This window comes from Solanum dulcamara, chromosome 4 (assembly GCF_947179165.1).
Source record: "Solanum dulcamara chromosome 4, daSolDulc1.2, whole genome shotgun sequence".
NCBI lineage: Eukaryota > Viridiplantae > Streptophyta > Magnoliopsida > Solanales > Solanaceae > Solanum > Solanum dulcamara.
Window position 1 is genome coordinate 18,077,534 of NC_077240.1, and position 14,635 is coordinate 18,092,168.

Here is a 14,635-nt window from a genome sequence, read left to right on the forward strand (position 1 = left end):
TAGCTTTTGGACGTGTTTGCCTAATGCTGACTTTAACCCATAAAGTTCTTAAAGTCAGTCAAAAATGAAAAGTTAGGATTCCTAACTTTTTTTTCCAAAGTGCTTAAAGTCATTTTCTTTAACCATGAAAATTACTTTTATATCCCTTATATTTTAACTAATTTCTCAAATTACATTTTTTTATTCTTTTAACCCTAAAATTCACATCATAAAATACTTTTATTCAAACACTCAACTGCTTATTTATAAAAATAATTTCAACACTTCAAAGTTCTAAAAACACCTCATACATAAAAGCTATTTTTTTTAAGCCCATACAAAACAGACTCTAAATCAGTTTTTACAGACAACATTGAGCGCGTAAGTGCAAAAAGTTGGGTACTGAAAAAGTGTTTCAGGAGATAGAACGCACGCTAGTCAACAGTCAACGCTGGAAAAAAGGCCACTTTTCAATGAGAAGTTACAAGTCAAGAAAAAGATTATTTACACTAGTGTAATTAAAAATACTCAAACTCTTCAGTTACGTTTAGTCATTCATCACGACTGAATTTCAACTAGTCTAACCATGCTTAAAAATAGGCCCCCAATTCCCATAGACAGAAAAGCATAAGAAACAAGGAAAAAGCCAATCTTATTCAAACCCAATCTCTATCATCATCAATTTGAGACATATCATCATTCAACATCTATTTTCCATTATTCTCCATATATTCACACATCTCTTTCTCCTAATTTTCGTTTAGATAAGATTCACCCCAAAAAAAACATAAAAATAGCAGCCTTCGACCTTTTGGGTATGACCTATCGGTCCGCAGATATATATTCAATATTCATATTTAAATTTATTTTTAAAAGTTTAAAATATTTTAATAAAAATTATTTTATACAAAATTTATCATTTTTTTTTTTAAAAAAATAATATGTCAAGTTAATATTGAACAAATATAAATAAATGAAAAGACTTTAAAAAATTGAGAAGAAATATTTTCTTTGTTTCAAAATATATATAAAACACAAGTATAAATATTTGTGTGTGTATATATATATATATTGATAGGTTCTGAATCTTTCTGACCTATCCTACGAACTGTATTGCACTAGCCAAAGGAAAAAAGCTGCAACTCTTCTGCTACAAAAAGGAACACCCCATTTCTCTTCGTTCTGTCCCCCCTAACCGCTAGCCCCACTCCCTACCCCTTCCCCAACACACATTTCAAACCCCAGAGCAAGAAAAGCCCCCATTTCCTTTCTTTTGGATTCCAAAAGGGGAAGAAAAAAATAAAGTTGTTTGATTCTTCTGAGGGGCAAAAAAAAAACAAAAAACAGAGCAAAAAGATGAGTGGTGAAAAAGATGGTTTAGGTTTGAGTCTCAGCTTAGGAATCATGAGTTGCCCTAAAAACAATCTCAAAACTCCTCCGTTACCTTTGAATCTCTTGCCCTTCATGCCCCATCATCAAATTTCATCAGGTAAAAGTTATAAAGATTCAATCTTTTTCTTCTCTATTTTTTTCTTCATTTGTTTTGGTCTTGGATCCCAGGGGCGGAGCCAAATAGAGCTATCCAAATATAAATAAATGGTGAACTGAACCCCTTTGGCGTAGTAAAAATTTTGACTCCGCCACTTATGAATGCTATGCTCTGTTTTATGGGTCCAAATGAAAACACCCAATTTTTTATTTTGCAGGGAGAAAAGATGAGGAAGGAGAAAGGATAAGAAGGGAGATAGATATGAATGAACCAGCGAGGATGATTTTGGAGTGTGATGATGATGAAGAAGAAGATCAAATGATAATGGTTTCATCACCTAACAGCACTGTTTCGAGTGTGAGTGGGAAGAGGAGTCATGAAAGAGAAGAGAACGAAGGGGAGAGGGCCACCAGCTCGTTGGAGGATGACGGCGGAGATGCGGCGGCAAGGAAGAAACTCCGGCTGTCAAAGGAGCAAGCTGCGGTTCTTGAAGAGACATTCAAGGAGTATAACACTCTTAATCCGGTGAGTGGTAGTTTTCGTAAATAACTTTGTGGGTCAAGGTTAATTTTGGAAAACAGGGTAATAACTTCTGATTTTTAATTTATAATAAAATAAAAATTTATTGTAGGATAACAGTTTTTGTAAATTCTTTTGTGAATTTATTGTGTGGAACCATTTACTTCTCACTCAATTTTTCTGTCATAAAAACATAATTTCTCAAAGAATTCTAATTTTATAAAATGCAAAGGTGTAATGCCATAAATTTCGGATTTTAAAAGGGGTAATTGTTGAAATTTGGGGGCATTTAGTCATGAAGATTGTGAGTATTTCAAAAAAAGAAATATTTTTGTTTCTAAAGTGAAAATGATTTAAAATGTTTGGCTATGAATATAAATTTGACTTTATTTTTTGAACTTTTATGAGTAATTTAGAGTCAAAAATACTTTTAGATGTTTTTAAAAATCGTGAAAATGGTTGAATTTCAATATTTTATGGTCAAATGCTATTTAAAATTATGTTTGATCATGCATTTTATGATGAGATATTAAAATGTGATAAAATTTTATGGCCAAACAAATATTAATTTGTTTTTCATTTTTTCCAGAAGCAAAAATTGGTTCTGGCGAAACAGCTGAATCTGAGGCCAAGACAAGTGGAGGTGTGGTTTCAGAACAGGAGGGCAAGGTAAGTTATTTGTTTACAGATTCAAGGGCATATTTGGCATTAGAATAATATTTCACGTTTGTAGCATGAATCTTCGATGTTATTATGGACACACGTGTAAGTGTTCCATGATAAAATTTAAATTATGATTATAGTACTAATTAAAGTAATGTCCTGTCGGGTGATACACGTGTGCATGGATTATCTTTCTCACCTTAGAATTTAAAATTGTCTTAACAATCTATTCTACTTTTGCAAATAAAAAAGATTTATCCCATTTTTTGGTACCCGCGAGTTCAACTATTTTGGATTCGCTCCGCGTAAGGCCACGTTCGAAAGAAAATGCTTCTTATCAAAAATAAATAAATTTCATACTCAGAATTTCAACTCGAGACTTCTAATTAAAGGAGAAACAATTTCATGCATTACACTTTATTGTCTTTTAAAAATAGCAAATTATGTTGTTGGCCACATAACTTTTACTATTAGTTTAAGTTTCACAATATGAAAAAAAATGATTCATTTCATTTGATGTTTGATACCTTCTTTGTAGCTCGATTAATTTTAGATTTACATCGGAAAACCACTTTGGGGTCAGTGGTGAATTTGTTCTCAGGGCTCAAAGCAAAAAGACAAAATCTTTAATTAAGGCCGGAGGGACCACCATAACCTTTAGTAAGGGTCAACATAAGGTTAAAATGGGTGAGTATTTTTAATTAATCAGGGCGGAGATTAAAATCAAAATTTGAGAATTAATGAATTATAATAAACTTTGCCAGTATAATGATTTTAAATGGACGGTTGAAATGAAAGCATTCGAGATATGGAGTAGGTTGTGTTGCCATGACACTTTGTTTGGAGGCGATTTCAATATTTAGACTTGATGTGTTTTAACTTTTAAGATTTTTAGCATTAGATTATATTGTACTTTTGAATTAGTTTTCGATTTTTAACGTTGTTAACACTGAACTCAATCGATATTGTCTAAATGATGCAGGACCAAGTTGAAGCAAACAGAGGTTGAGTGTGAATACTTGAAGCGTTGTTGCGAAAATCTGACGGAGGAAAACAGACGTTTGCAGAAAGAAGTTAGTGAGCTTAGAGCATTGAAGCTTTCTCCACAATTGTACATGAATATGAGCCCTCCTACCACCCTCACCATGTGCCCTCAATGCGAGCGTGTAGCTGTATCATCCTCTTCATCCTCCGCCGTGTCTTCTTCAGTAACCGGAGCTAGTGCCTCTCGCTCACACCACCACCTGGTAGGCGCTCTCCACCAAGCTCCAGTGCCCCTCAACAAACCATGGGCTGCAATATTTGCCCCTAAAACACTCTAACGCAATTTTACTCTTGTTTTGAGGGTGAAGAAGTAATTTTGGACAAGATTGTTGGAACTCCTTTTTTTGGAGCCAAACAGATAGACAAAAGGGTAGTGAAAAGTGGTCCCAAGATAGTAGAGTAGGGAAGTGTTTATAGAGTAAGATGATGAATGAGATGATTACAAGAGAATCTGAGTTAGTTTTATTTTTGTTTGGGTTCTCTCTTTAGTTGGTGAATGATTTAATGTTCCAAAAGTAGGATGTGATGTGTTGGGTTTGAGAGGAACAGTTGTTGAATTTGTTCATTTCATTTGTGTAGGAAAATGCTCTACTTAAATGGGGAAGACATAATTGTGTTGAGTAACTATTTTTATATAGTATATCTATACTTTTTGCATGAAGATCCTCTATTCCAAAATTTCCCCTACCCAAGAATCATGGGCTCCTCTTGGGCAACTTGTGGATATGATTGCTATATATGTACTATTATCCACTTTTCCACCTAAAGGGTATTTGACTAGCTAGGATTCTCCATCTAGTTCACCAAAATCTATTAACTTAATATCCTTTTATGTAGTTTGCTCTGTTTTAATTTATTTGTTTGATTTTATTTGATACGGAGTTTAAAAAAGTAAAGAAGATTTTTTAATCTTACAATTTTAAACATGTCACATTGAAATTAAAGAATAGTAAAACAAAGAAAAAAAACATTTTTTTTTAAAAAATAAACTAAAAAAAACTAGGACAAACAAATTGAAGAGAATCGAGTATGTCTTAATAATCATGGTATTTTTTTTAAATAATTGTGGTGTTGGATCAACTTGTACATAATTAGATGGAAAAATTACTTGATTGAGTCTTTTTAAAAAATTAATTATTGATTTTAGCGATATTTTTTATTTATTACCATTTATAGCAATACATAGCAATACTATGATAAATCTATACTTGTATTAAAAGTGAATTATGCATACAATATAAATGTATTATAAGTGTTTTAAAATATATATTATGTTTGTGTAGTAAGAAACTGACATAATGTATTATAAGTTTATTAAATTATGTGTTAAATGTATTATCCATTTATAAAACTTGTATTATATATGTTTTATAAATAGTTTTTTGCAATATATATTAAAATTGTATTATAAATATATTATAAATGTTTAGTAATTTTTTTTTATTGCTATAAATGGTAAATATTTTCTTAATATTATATATTTATGTAAGTTTCCTAATTCCATCAAGTACTATATAGATTTGTCCATCAAAGCCAGTACCACATAGATTTGTCCATCAACATTTAGACAAATGTGATGATTTTACTTTATTTTTTCCGTATGAATCGAGATTCAAATTTCAATCTCTATTTTTTTCACGATTCTATTCATATGCAAATATGAGGAAATTACTTAGTTTTTTGTCTCTACCATCAGTGACGTAACCAGAATTTTGATTAAGGGGGTTCAAAATTTGAAAAAGTAGACACATGAACTTGCCGAAGGAGGTTCAAAATCTACTATATATATATAAAAAAATATTTTAACCATGTATAAATAATATAATTTTCTACCAAAGGAGGTTCGGATGAACCTCCTGACCACAAGGTGGCTCCGCCCTTATCTACCAGTGTTTGAATGATGATCTCTATTGTTTTCTTTACTCATCGATAACTATGTCACACCCTCATGTGCAATCAACCCCCCAGTATCAAGTGGTACAAGAGTCACAAAATGCACTTGATTTATTGGCAGGTATATGAAACAGGCATGCCCAAGAAGGTAATAAGTAGCAATTGTTTTGGTTTGGGAGTTGGGGGGATGACACGATCTCAAACATCAGCAAAGTTTCTACAACAAAACTTTCGATACAGTTAATATACGTTTATCAATTTTTGGTAATAGACAACTCTTTGGAGCAAACATCTTCTTTACATGATAGCCACATAAAATACAACAGAAATACGAATAAAAAATGATGGCAGAAATCTCAAATTGCATTGTTACAGTTCGTATGTTATATTGTCGAGAAGAATACAGACGACTAAAGCAGAGGAAGCAGCCCTTTGAATAAGCTAAACTCAATCTCAACATCAATATTCATCAGAATGATATATACAGGTACACTTCCAAAGTCAACATTCATCACTAGTGATGACTTCCCCCCCCCCCCCCCCAATAAATTGCTACAGTATTGTGTTCATCCAGCTCTAATAAACTGCTATTAGTCACACAGTATTCACAGTGTCAGCAAGACAACGCAGTATGCATCCCAAACCAGCTTTTTCTGTTAGTTTTTCATGGATCCTTAGGCATTGGTCACATGTTGGGCGGTCTCCAGTAGACAAACCTCTGTACAAGTACCTGCACATCAGATAAAAAGGTTCAACAGTGAATATCGTAACCCAACTTCAGAAATATGCCACATTACTTGTGAATCAGGTATATCTATTGGATAAATCACAAGGCAATTTCACATTTCTTCTTTGCGTCTCAAATATGCTTTTACATCAAACGAGTTCATTTCAACTACTAGCGTTTGTGAAGCAGAGTCTAGATGGTCCAATATCAGAAAAGAAAATGAGTTATGCTGGGGTCGCTGCTACGGTCCATTAAACAAATGAAAGCTGTCAAAAAGAGTTCATTCAATGAGAAAATGTCACCTTGCATCACATAATTCCTTCATCTTCTTTACACTAACGAAGATATAAGCAGATTTAGGCTTAAACATTAAACACAGAACCAAAAGAAACCAAATCAGCGGTGAATTGTTTAAAGTTGGCATCATGTTTCAAAGGTAGAATATTGTGGTAACCACGGGTACTGCTGCTAAAGAACTCAATGCTAATCAGCATACAACCATAACTGTACAGGTAAGAAATCTCTTTTCTTTGTCCCTCACCTTGATTATCTAGATACTATGATTTTTTTCAATAAAGTAAGAAAATTCTATTAGAAGGCATCAAGAAGATACATCAGAAGTACAAAAGAGTGAGTGAATAAACTGCTTAAGAAGAAGAAAACTAGTCTAAGCAAACACCAAGGAGCATACACATTCTAAAAAATAATCACCACTAGTTACAGGGGCTGGTCTAGCCAACTAAAAATACTAAGTAAACATTTTGCTTTGAGATCATGAATTGGAGTTGAAATCCCATCAAAACATCTGTGAGTTCTCTCATTCCAGATGCACCAAAAAATAGAAGGCGGCACCATTTACCAAACCTTTTTGATGGACTTTCCAACTCTCCAAGAGCACCAGCTTTCATGAGCTTCCTTATTAATGTCAGGCATGACCCAGGCTACTCTAAAGAAGGAGAGGAACATATTCCAAAAGTCTCTTGCAACTGCACAATGAAGGAAGAGATTCAAAACACTTTCAGATTCCGACTGACACATATAACATCTATTTACTGTCTGAATCCTTCTCTTGCTGAGGCTTTCCAGTGTGAGGCTTCATGAAGAGTTACCCAACTGAAGCAAGATCACTTTGGTATAGTCCTCCATATTAGTTTCCAAGGTCATTTGTCAATCAGATCCTTATTGGAACAGAGTGGTGATTAACCTCTTTTCACATTAAAGGTCCGTCCCCTTACTAGAATCACCCCATATCAGCCTACCATCCACTTGAGAGTTTGGGCAATCCCTGCTAGTTTGGTGACTAATTCCAGTGGCTCATTCAATTCCCAGTCCTGGAAGTTTCTTCTGAGTTTTCAGTCCCAGGGTGGTCTACATAGGTTAAGAGATGCATTTGAGACCAATTGGCCAATAGATGAAGCTTTTTTTTTTTTTTTTTTTTTTTTTGTTGTTGGAACATAGCCAAGCTTTGTATTTGCTATATGTTATTTGGTGCGATTTGGATGCTTTACAAAGATTTATTTTGTGGAATCATTTAATGTTTCTTTTTGTATCTTTTTTAATACTTACAATATTTTTTTTCTCTGTTGCTCAGATCCTCCAAAGATGTTCTTGCACTGAGTCGGATCCTCCAAAAAATGCACAACTTTTGAACGAACCAACACACATCAGGCAACAATTTTTAGGATCAGAACAACATAGTTTTCTACTAGTTTGGGTCATATATCATATAATAAACTTCAAAACTCTAAGATCCTGTCCAACTTGTGTCATATTCCCTTATTTTCAATATTTTGTGTCTTACTGTAGGACATGACTCTCATGTCTGTTGTTTGTTTCTCTGCTACTTATGTCGCACCCAATGGGGAGCATAAATTCTCAAGTCTTCATATTTGGGATGCAACTCCATCATGGCCTTATATTAGTATATTAAACTCAGAGAAAATAAAATATATATATCGGAAAAAACTTAAATATGGTCTAAAGAATCTCGAGAGTAGTTCCATGAACAATCCTTTGCGGGATTTGTTTTTTAAAAATTAATTGCATATTGTCAATATATTGCAATAGGTGATTGAAAATTTAGACGGATGTCAAGCGGGAGGAAGACACCATACTTGTCAAAAGAGAGAAGAGAAAGCTGTTGAAATCTACTGTCTAGCTAGAAATCACTGAAGGTTTTATCTGAGGAAAAGGATGGAGTAGATATATCTTTTGATGGAATGGGAGAAAATAAAGCCCCATACATAAGAGGAGTAAGGAGATCAGATGTATATATATGGCCTTGACATGAAAATGAATATGAAGATTTGCATATAAGGTGATGCTTTACAGAAAAAGGTGAAAGTTTTTTTGTTGTTGACAAAGTTGGTTAAGAAAAGGCAATAGTTGCAAAACACAGAATATCGAGAAATGGACGGTAATCGAATGAAGTAACTGAGTAACACTATGAAAAGGTATTATGAAGGGGAAAGATGAATTTACAAGGTTCATTGGCTTTATTGTTGGGAAACATAATTGGAAACAATTTAGTTCAACAGATGATGTGGATACTGAAATTTTTATTGAAGCATGCTTATTCAAGGGTGTATGTGAATGCTTATATGACAGCATGGCAATTGTTGCTGAACTCATCACAAAAGAATTAAGGGTTCATCTTGGAAAACTAGCTTGAGAAGACCTATTCAGAAAGGGAATGGAAAGAAGCAGAGGAGTTGACATAAATCTACATTTCCTCTGTAGCAGAAAGTGGTGGCAGTGCAAGTACATTTTTAATGAGCTTCTACTATACGGGTCTTACTAGGGAGGAAAGAAGAAGACAAGGTGGAAAGGAGATATGAATACACACAGACCAAATAAAGTGACCTTCTTCATATGCTGCATGGAGTGGGATGTGATTCTTTTCAACAGAAAATCACAGGAGGAGGAAACGGATTGCTGTAAGTTGGGGTTTCATGTGCAAGGACTACGAGAAGGATGGTGATTACTAATTGTACACTGCATAATAGCGATGGACAGAGATGTTCTTTCTATACCATAAGAGAGTGTTAAGAGCATGGCAAGTTGGAGGATAAGGAAGAGTCAGAAGAGTTGAAAACAACATGAAAAACTGGCCACTTTGCTTTTCTATGACTTCATGGAATAGAAAAAGTAGAAGCTCTTTCAAAGTAATGAGAAAAGCTTAAGTAATCTGAAGAATTTCTTTCGTTTCATTTATATATTTGGCATAGAGAAATAATATATTCTTGAATAGTAAATTAGATAGCTTATAAGAAGACCAAAAAGTAGCCTACATTACCACATGGTATGTGTATTTTTTAGCACCATCTTGACATATTAATGAAAATGATTTCTGACTATAAGAAAATTCAACCTTTAGCATTTTTTCAGTGTTATCTAAATTTATAAGTATTATTTCAAACTTTTGTACACATTCAGTAAATTGGTCAAGTTAAACCCCTAAAACACCGAAATAGAGCCAAATACATATCAAGACATTTTGGTCTATGCATCTCCTACTATTGTATTCTTACAAGTTACAGCAGTGCAGAATGTACATATGTCAAAGGAAGAAGGCTATACAATATCTTGATAGAAGAAAAATAAGTCAATTTGTTTCAGTAAACAAAAACTGTTAGAAATATAGGAGAAAAATATTATTGAATTGTTGTCCCTACATTATTACACAGAGACCCTATTTATAGACACTACAATACAATCCTTTACCAAGTAGGATACTATTTACTATTTCTATTCCTATTACTATTCCTATTCTAAGTATGATTGTATATACCTATTCCTATTCTAACACTCCCCCTCAAGCTAGTACATACAAGTCATATGTACCTAGCTTGTTGCAAATGTAATTCATACGAGGACCGATTAGGGGCTTGGTGAGATATCTGCAAGTTGATCCCTAACTTCACAAAATTGTCAGTCAATCTGAATGCGCTCAGTCTTCTCATAAAATACTGAATTTGATGCAAAATGCCAGTCAATCTCAATGTGGAAATACTGAATTTGATGCAAAATGCCAGTCAATCTCAATGTGCTTGGTCTTCTCATGAAATACTGGAATTGATGCATAATGTTGATAAAACACGGAGTGATAAATTCCTAAATTACAGTGTTGAACTTCCCAAACCAAGTTTGAGAAGACTGTTTCAGACCATAGAGTGACTTACACAATCGACATACAAGGCTACCATACTCCCCCTGAGCAACAAAACTAGGTGGTTGCTCCATAGACTTCTTCATAGTGCAACGGTCGCCAGGAAGTGCTTAGAATCTAGTATAAAATGTATTGATCGTCTTGGAATCAATAGACGAGTAGACGAAAGTAACAAAAAAAATGGTCGAAACATTCTCATGTGTCGGAGTATTAGATTTGATGGCTAAAAGTGGTCACAATATGAGAAATAAAGTTATATAAGTAGGATCGGAATGATGGCACAACCCTATTGAAAAAGAGTATTATATGGGTAGGGTCGGATTGACGGCACGACCCTACTAAAACAGAGAAATTATATGGGTAGGGTCGGAATGATGGCACGACCCTACACAAATCAGATTTGAGGAGTCACCGGAAAGACGCATGGAACCACACAAATCAATCTGAGAAAATATAGGAGAAAAATATTATTGAATCGTTGTCTCTACATTATTACACAGAGACCCTATTTATAGACACTACAATACAATCCTTTACCAAGTAGGATACTATTTACTATTTCTATTCCTATTCTACGTAGGATTATATATATCTATTCCTATTCTAACAAAAACGAAAGACAAGGTCCTTCTCTTCCTAATAAGTGGAAAGAAAAACGAGATCTTATCAGCCACATTTATCCTAAGAGACAATTTTGAACCAGCGGACTGACTTCTAAGTGCGGAGCAGTATGTAAATGGTGTACTTGCCTACCATTTAAATTGGCAGATGGGGTGGGAGAGTCTCTCTCTCTCAATTCTCAATATCGATAATGGCCACCATTTGGAAGAGTGGCCATACAGATTAAATCTCTGTGACTATGCGTTCAATATTTCTTCCTTGCTTTGCAGCACTGAGCTATCCCATAATATTCTAAGTTACAACAGGACAGGGTGTATCCTTGTTACTGAAAAATCTATACTAACCTGAGCATCTCAAGTTCAAGATCATAATACCAAAACCTGATTTCCGTACTAACTCAACTCATTTTAACCAGTATAAAACCAATAAAAAGTACCCAAACATGATTGCCATATAGATCAAACTTATCTTAATTGCAGATCATGCAAAATTTCTCCAACTCATCCCAGTAACAAGTTAAAGCTTTATATCTCTCTAGTCTCAATCTCCTCGGCCAATATCTTAAGCTACTGTAGAGTAGTAAATATGCTGGCACATTTAAGAGTAGAGCCAACTTTGCTTCATTGATCAAGTCATTATGTTCAGATGTTTCCAGAAAATAGGCACTTCAAGCCCATCTATTACCCCTTCCAACCCCTGAATTCAGCCCTTTATCATATGTCGAAGGTAAAGCTTTGTAAAGAAACAACATCTAGATAAGAGTAAGAGTAAGAGTAAGTCATATTGGTTCTTAAGCTGAAATATCTTCATCTTAGTGCCAGCTAAGCTACCAACCCAAGTTATTCCCAGTGAACTTTCAGGCCCTTCTTGACAGATGATTCCTTCAACTTTATTTTAGTGTTTAAATATTTAGTCTCGCCTCAGATTACAGTACTGAGATTTGCACCCGATCAAGCAACTAGCAAGTATTACACCAGTTCCCTGGTTGCTGGTGGTAGAAAATCAATGAAACGGCAATCTCACCTACCAACATGGTGAATTCATTTAAAAAACATTTCTTTAAAGATGTAATATCTTGTATTCATGGAGATGTAAGACCAATGCCAAGTTTAAGCTAGTTGTTGCACATTAAAAACCCAAACTGAGGTAAAAAAATGCTTGCATGTTGTCGATCAACTTTTGAAGCATATTGTTGGCATTTACCAAAATGTCCAATTAAAGTTGTTCGAAAATCTTAACAAAGTATCTCATTGTCAACAGATTTCATGACCCATCTCAAATCCATTGTAACCTAAAGTAAATAAACATAAGATATTTAGTGCAGTGTATAAGAATGTGCAATTTCAAAATATGTGATTTTCAGTCCATGATACTTGATATAAAGATCTTTAAAAGATTGTTCAGCCAATTATTCTACTTCTTTTGTTTTCTGAGCATGGTAAACCCCATCCCCAAAGTTCCTGAACCTAGGAGTCCAATAGTGTGGCTTTTTCCATTTTTCTACCATTGGTGACTCGAACTCCAACATCAAAGCTGGAGGTGGAAGGATCTTATTACTAGGCTATTCCGTCCTGGCCTATTTCCACTTGGGCATGTTAATCACTCTAAACTGGTCCTTATAGCAAACTGACATAGAACAAAATTTGTCTATTTAATCATAGAGCAGAACATTGTGTATTCCACTCTCTTGTTGATCTTAAAATTAATAACATGTGTATATAACTGCACGAATCTATTAATGCATTGCACCACCATCAGCTCAAAGAGTTCATCAGCTATTTCCTGAAAAGAAAAGCTTTGGAACTTCAAAATACCATCTCTGATTTCCATTGGAGGTTTGATTTCATTAGAATATTGCCAGATACTTCTCTACCAGATTTAGATTTCTTTATTTTCCACTTCCTCGCATCAATTTTCGTAACTCAACTGAAATATTAAATTTCTCAATATCTTTGTGAAAATGGGTTACAAGCCTTGTAACACATAGCCATTTCTGTGTGCATAACAGTATCACCAGAGGCTCAACAATAATATTTTGAGGATTGCTAAACAAGTATCAATAATTAAGTGGAGTCCCTTTGTCCAAATCTCAATCAGTCAAAAATGCATCAAGGCCCTCAAGTGGATAAAATCATCCATTTCACACAATTCCCATGATCTTGACATTTACATTCTATATTCCAGTAGGGAATAACGAAGAATCGGAAATAGAGTATTCATAGAATACTAGCATAACAATTTTATGTGGACATGATTCACATCTAGTCCGAAATACATAGAACAATTAGGAACAAAAAAGAGCTTACTTCATGAGAATATCATAGTACTCAGGATCCAATGCAGAGAACAAGCTATCCATATCCTTGATAGCCATTATAGCCCTATGCACCACTATCCAATTAGCAGACTGCAAATTCCCAAAACACACACACACACCAAAAAAAAAAAAAAACTGTCAACTCACAAGTTGCATCATAGACTAATATTCTAATACAAAAACATACTTTTACAAAAGACATGGGCAAAAAGATTGAACCTTGCATCTTTCATCCTTGGTCTTGGGAGGTGATCCTTCTAGAGCTGTTTTCAGAGCTTCCACTGGTTTATACCTAACAATAACCAAAATCACAAGTGGGTATTCATCATTAAACAGTTATAGATGTGGGTTTTTGTTTTTGTGCAGATATGAAAAAGGGAAAAAAATTTGGAACTTTTAAGGGTAGAAATTTGTGTACTGTTTGAGTAAGCTTTCGATCTTGCGGGACTTGTGCTCGATTCTGGTGATTATGGCTTCGTAATTATCTGCTTCTACAATCTCAGCCATTTGTAGAATTGCCCAAAGCAATCAGCTTTTGGGATCTTTATTGAGAGGGATTTTGGATGCTTCGAATTTTGGTTTTCATGATTACTAACAGGAGTGAGAATATTTATATCAAAATGAAATAAAATGCCCCTTAAATTAATAATATTCACTTGCATAAATTAAAATTTTAAAATTTTACATTCAAACATAATTCAAAATTTAACTTTTGATGGTCTTTTAGATTTACCTATGCGACAAGGACAAGTTCAAAGGTAAGATGAAAAATGTTTTGTGAATGAAATAGGCTTAGATTACGTGGAAAAGGATTGCCAACGTCTAAAAATTACATAAATCTTTGATATGTTTATTTTGCTTTTTTGTATTTCTAAATATTATCGAAATGGTTATTTAATTACTTGTACCTTTATATCAATTTATGTCATTCACATATAATATGATACTTGTAATAGTGCATTATTTTTTGTTAGAAAGAAGTTAACATGATTTTATCTGACATTTTCAAACATAAAACAAATTGATTGGAAATGCAGGAGGGACTAATGTGCAAATGCGAAACTGGAATTATATAACCATAATCTCAAAAGTTAATAATTGAATTTTAAATTTAATATTTATAAATATTTAATAATTTTTTTAATAGAAATACACCATTTTAGAAAAATACTGAATTTCCTCAAAACTCCGAACTTGTAGCTCCGTTTTTTTCTT

At 33.8% G+C, this 14,635-nt stretch overlaps 2 protein-coding genes across 2 annotated transcripts; one reads left to right on the forward strand and one right to left on the reverse strand.

Annotated features, from left to right (window-relative positions):
- The first annotated feature begins 1,043 nt into the window (after window positions 1-1,043).
- LOC129886740 (homeobox-leucine zipper protein HAT3-like) lies at window positions 1,044-4,314 on the forward strand. The gene is made up of 4 exons (XM_055961566.1): window positions 1,044-1,468; window positions 1,686-1,993; window positions 2,577-2,656; window positions 3,633-4,314. The coding sequence occupies exons 1-4, from the start codon at window positions 1,336-1,338 to the stop codon at window positions 3,970-3,972; spliced, it is 861 nt and encodes a 286-aa protein (XP_055817541.1). The 5' UTR covers window positions 1,044-1,335; the 3' UTR covers window positions 3,973-4,314.
- A 1,684-nt stretch (window positions 4,315-5,998) lies between these two features.
- LOC129886742 (actin-related protein 2/3 complex subunit 5A) lies at window positions 5,999-14,033 on the reverse strand. Its single transcript, XM_055961567.1, has 4 exons — window positions 13,839-14,033; window positions 13,640-13,712; window positions 13,410-13,510; window positions 5,999-6,317 (listed from the first exon to the last, which is right to left on the reverse strand). The coding sequence occupies exons 1-4, from the start codon at window positions 13,925-13,927 to the stop codon at window positions 6,182-6,184; spliced, it is 399 nt and encodes a 132-aa protein (XP_055817542.1). The 5' UTR covers window positions 13,928-14,033; the 3' UTR covers window positions 5,999-6,181.
- Between the last annotated feature and the right edge of the window lie 602 nt (window positions 14,034-14,635).

Excerpts from the sequence above, each read along its gene's own strand:
- LOC129886742 (XM_055961567.1), bottom strand. The coding sequence starts at position 13,927 with ATGGCTGAGATTGTAGAAGCAGATAATTACGAAGCCATAATCACCAGA. Across the intron at positions 13,713-13,838 it reads ATCGAAAGCTTACTCAAACA|GTATAAACCAGTGGAAGCTC; the intron begins GTACACAAATTT and ends GGTTATTGTTAG. Across the intron at positions 6,318-13,409 it reads TACTATGATATTCTCATGAA|GTACTTGTACAGAGGTTTGT; the intron begins GTAAGCTCTTTT and ends TCTGATGTGCAG.
- LOC129886740 (XM_055961566.1), top strand. The coding sequence starts at position 1,336 with ATGAGTGGTGAAAAAGATGGTTTAGGTTTGAGTCTCAGCTTAGGAATC. Across the intron at positions 1,469-1,685 it reads CCATCATCAAATTTCATCAG|GGAGAAAAGATGAGGAAGGA; the intron begins GTAAAAGTTATA and ends TTTATTTTGCAG. Across the intron at positions 1,994-2,576 it reads AGTATAACACTCTTAATCCG|AAGCAAAAATTGGTTCTGGC; the intron begins GTGAGTGGTAGT and ends CATTTTTTCCAG.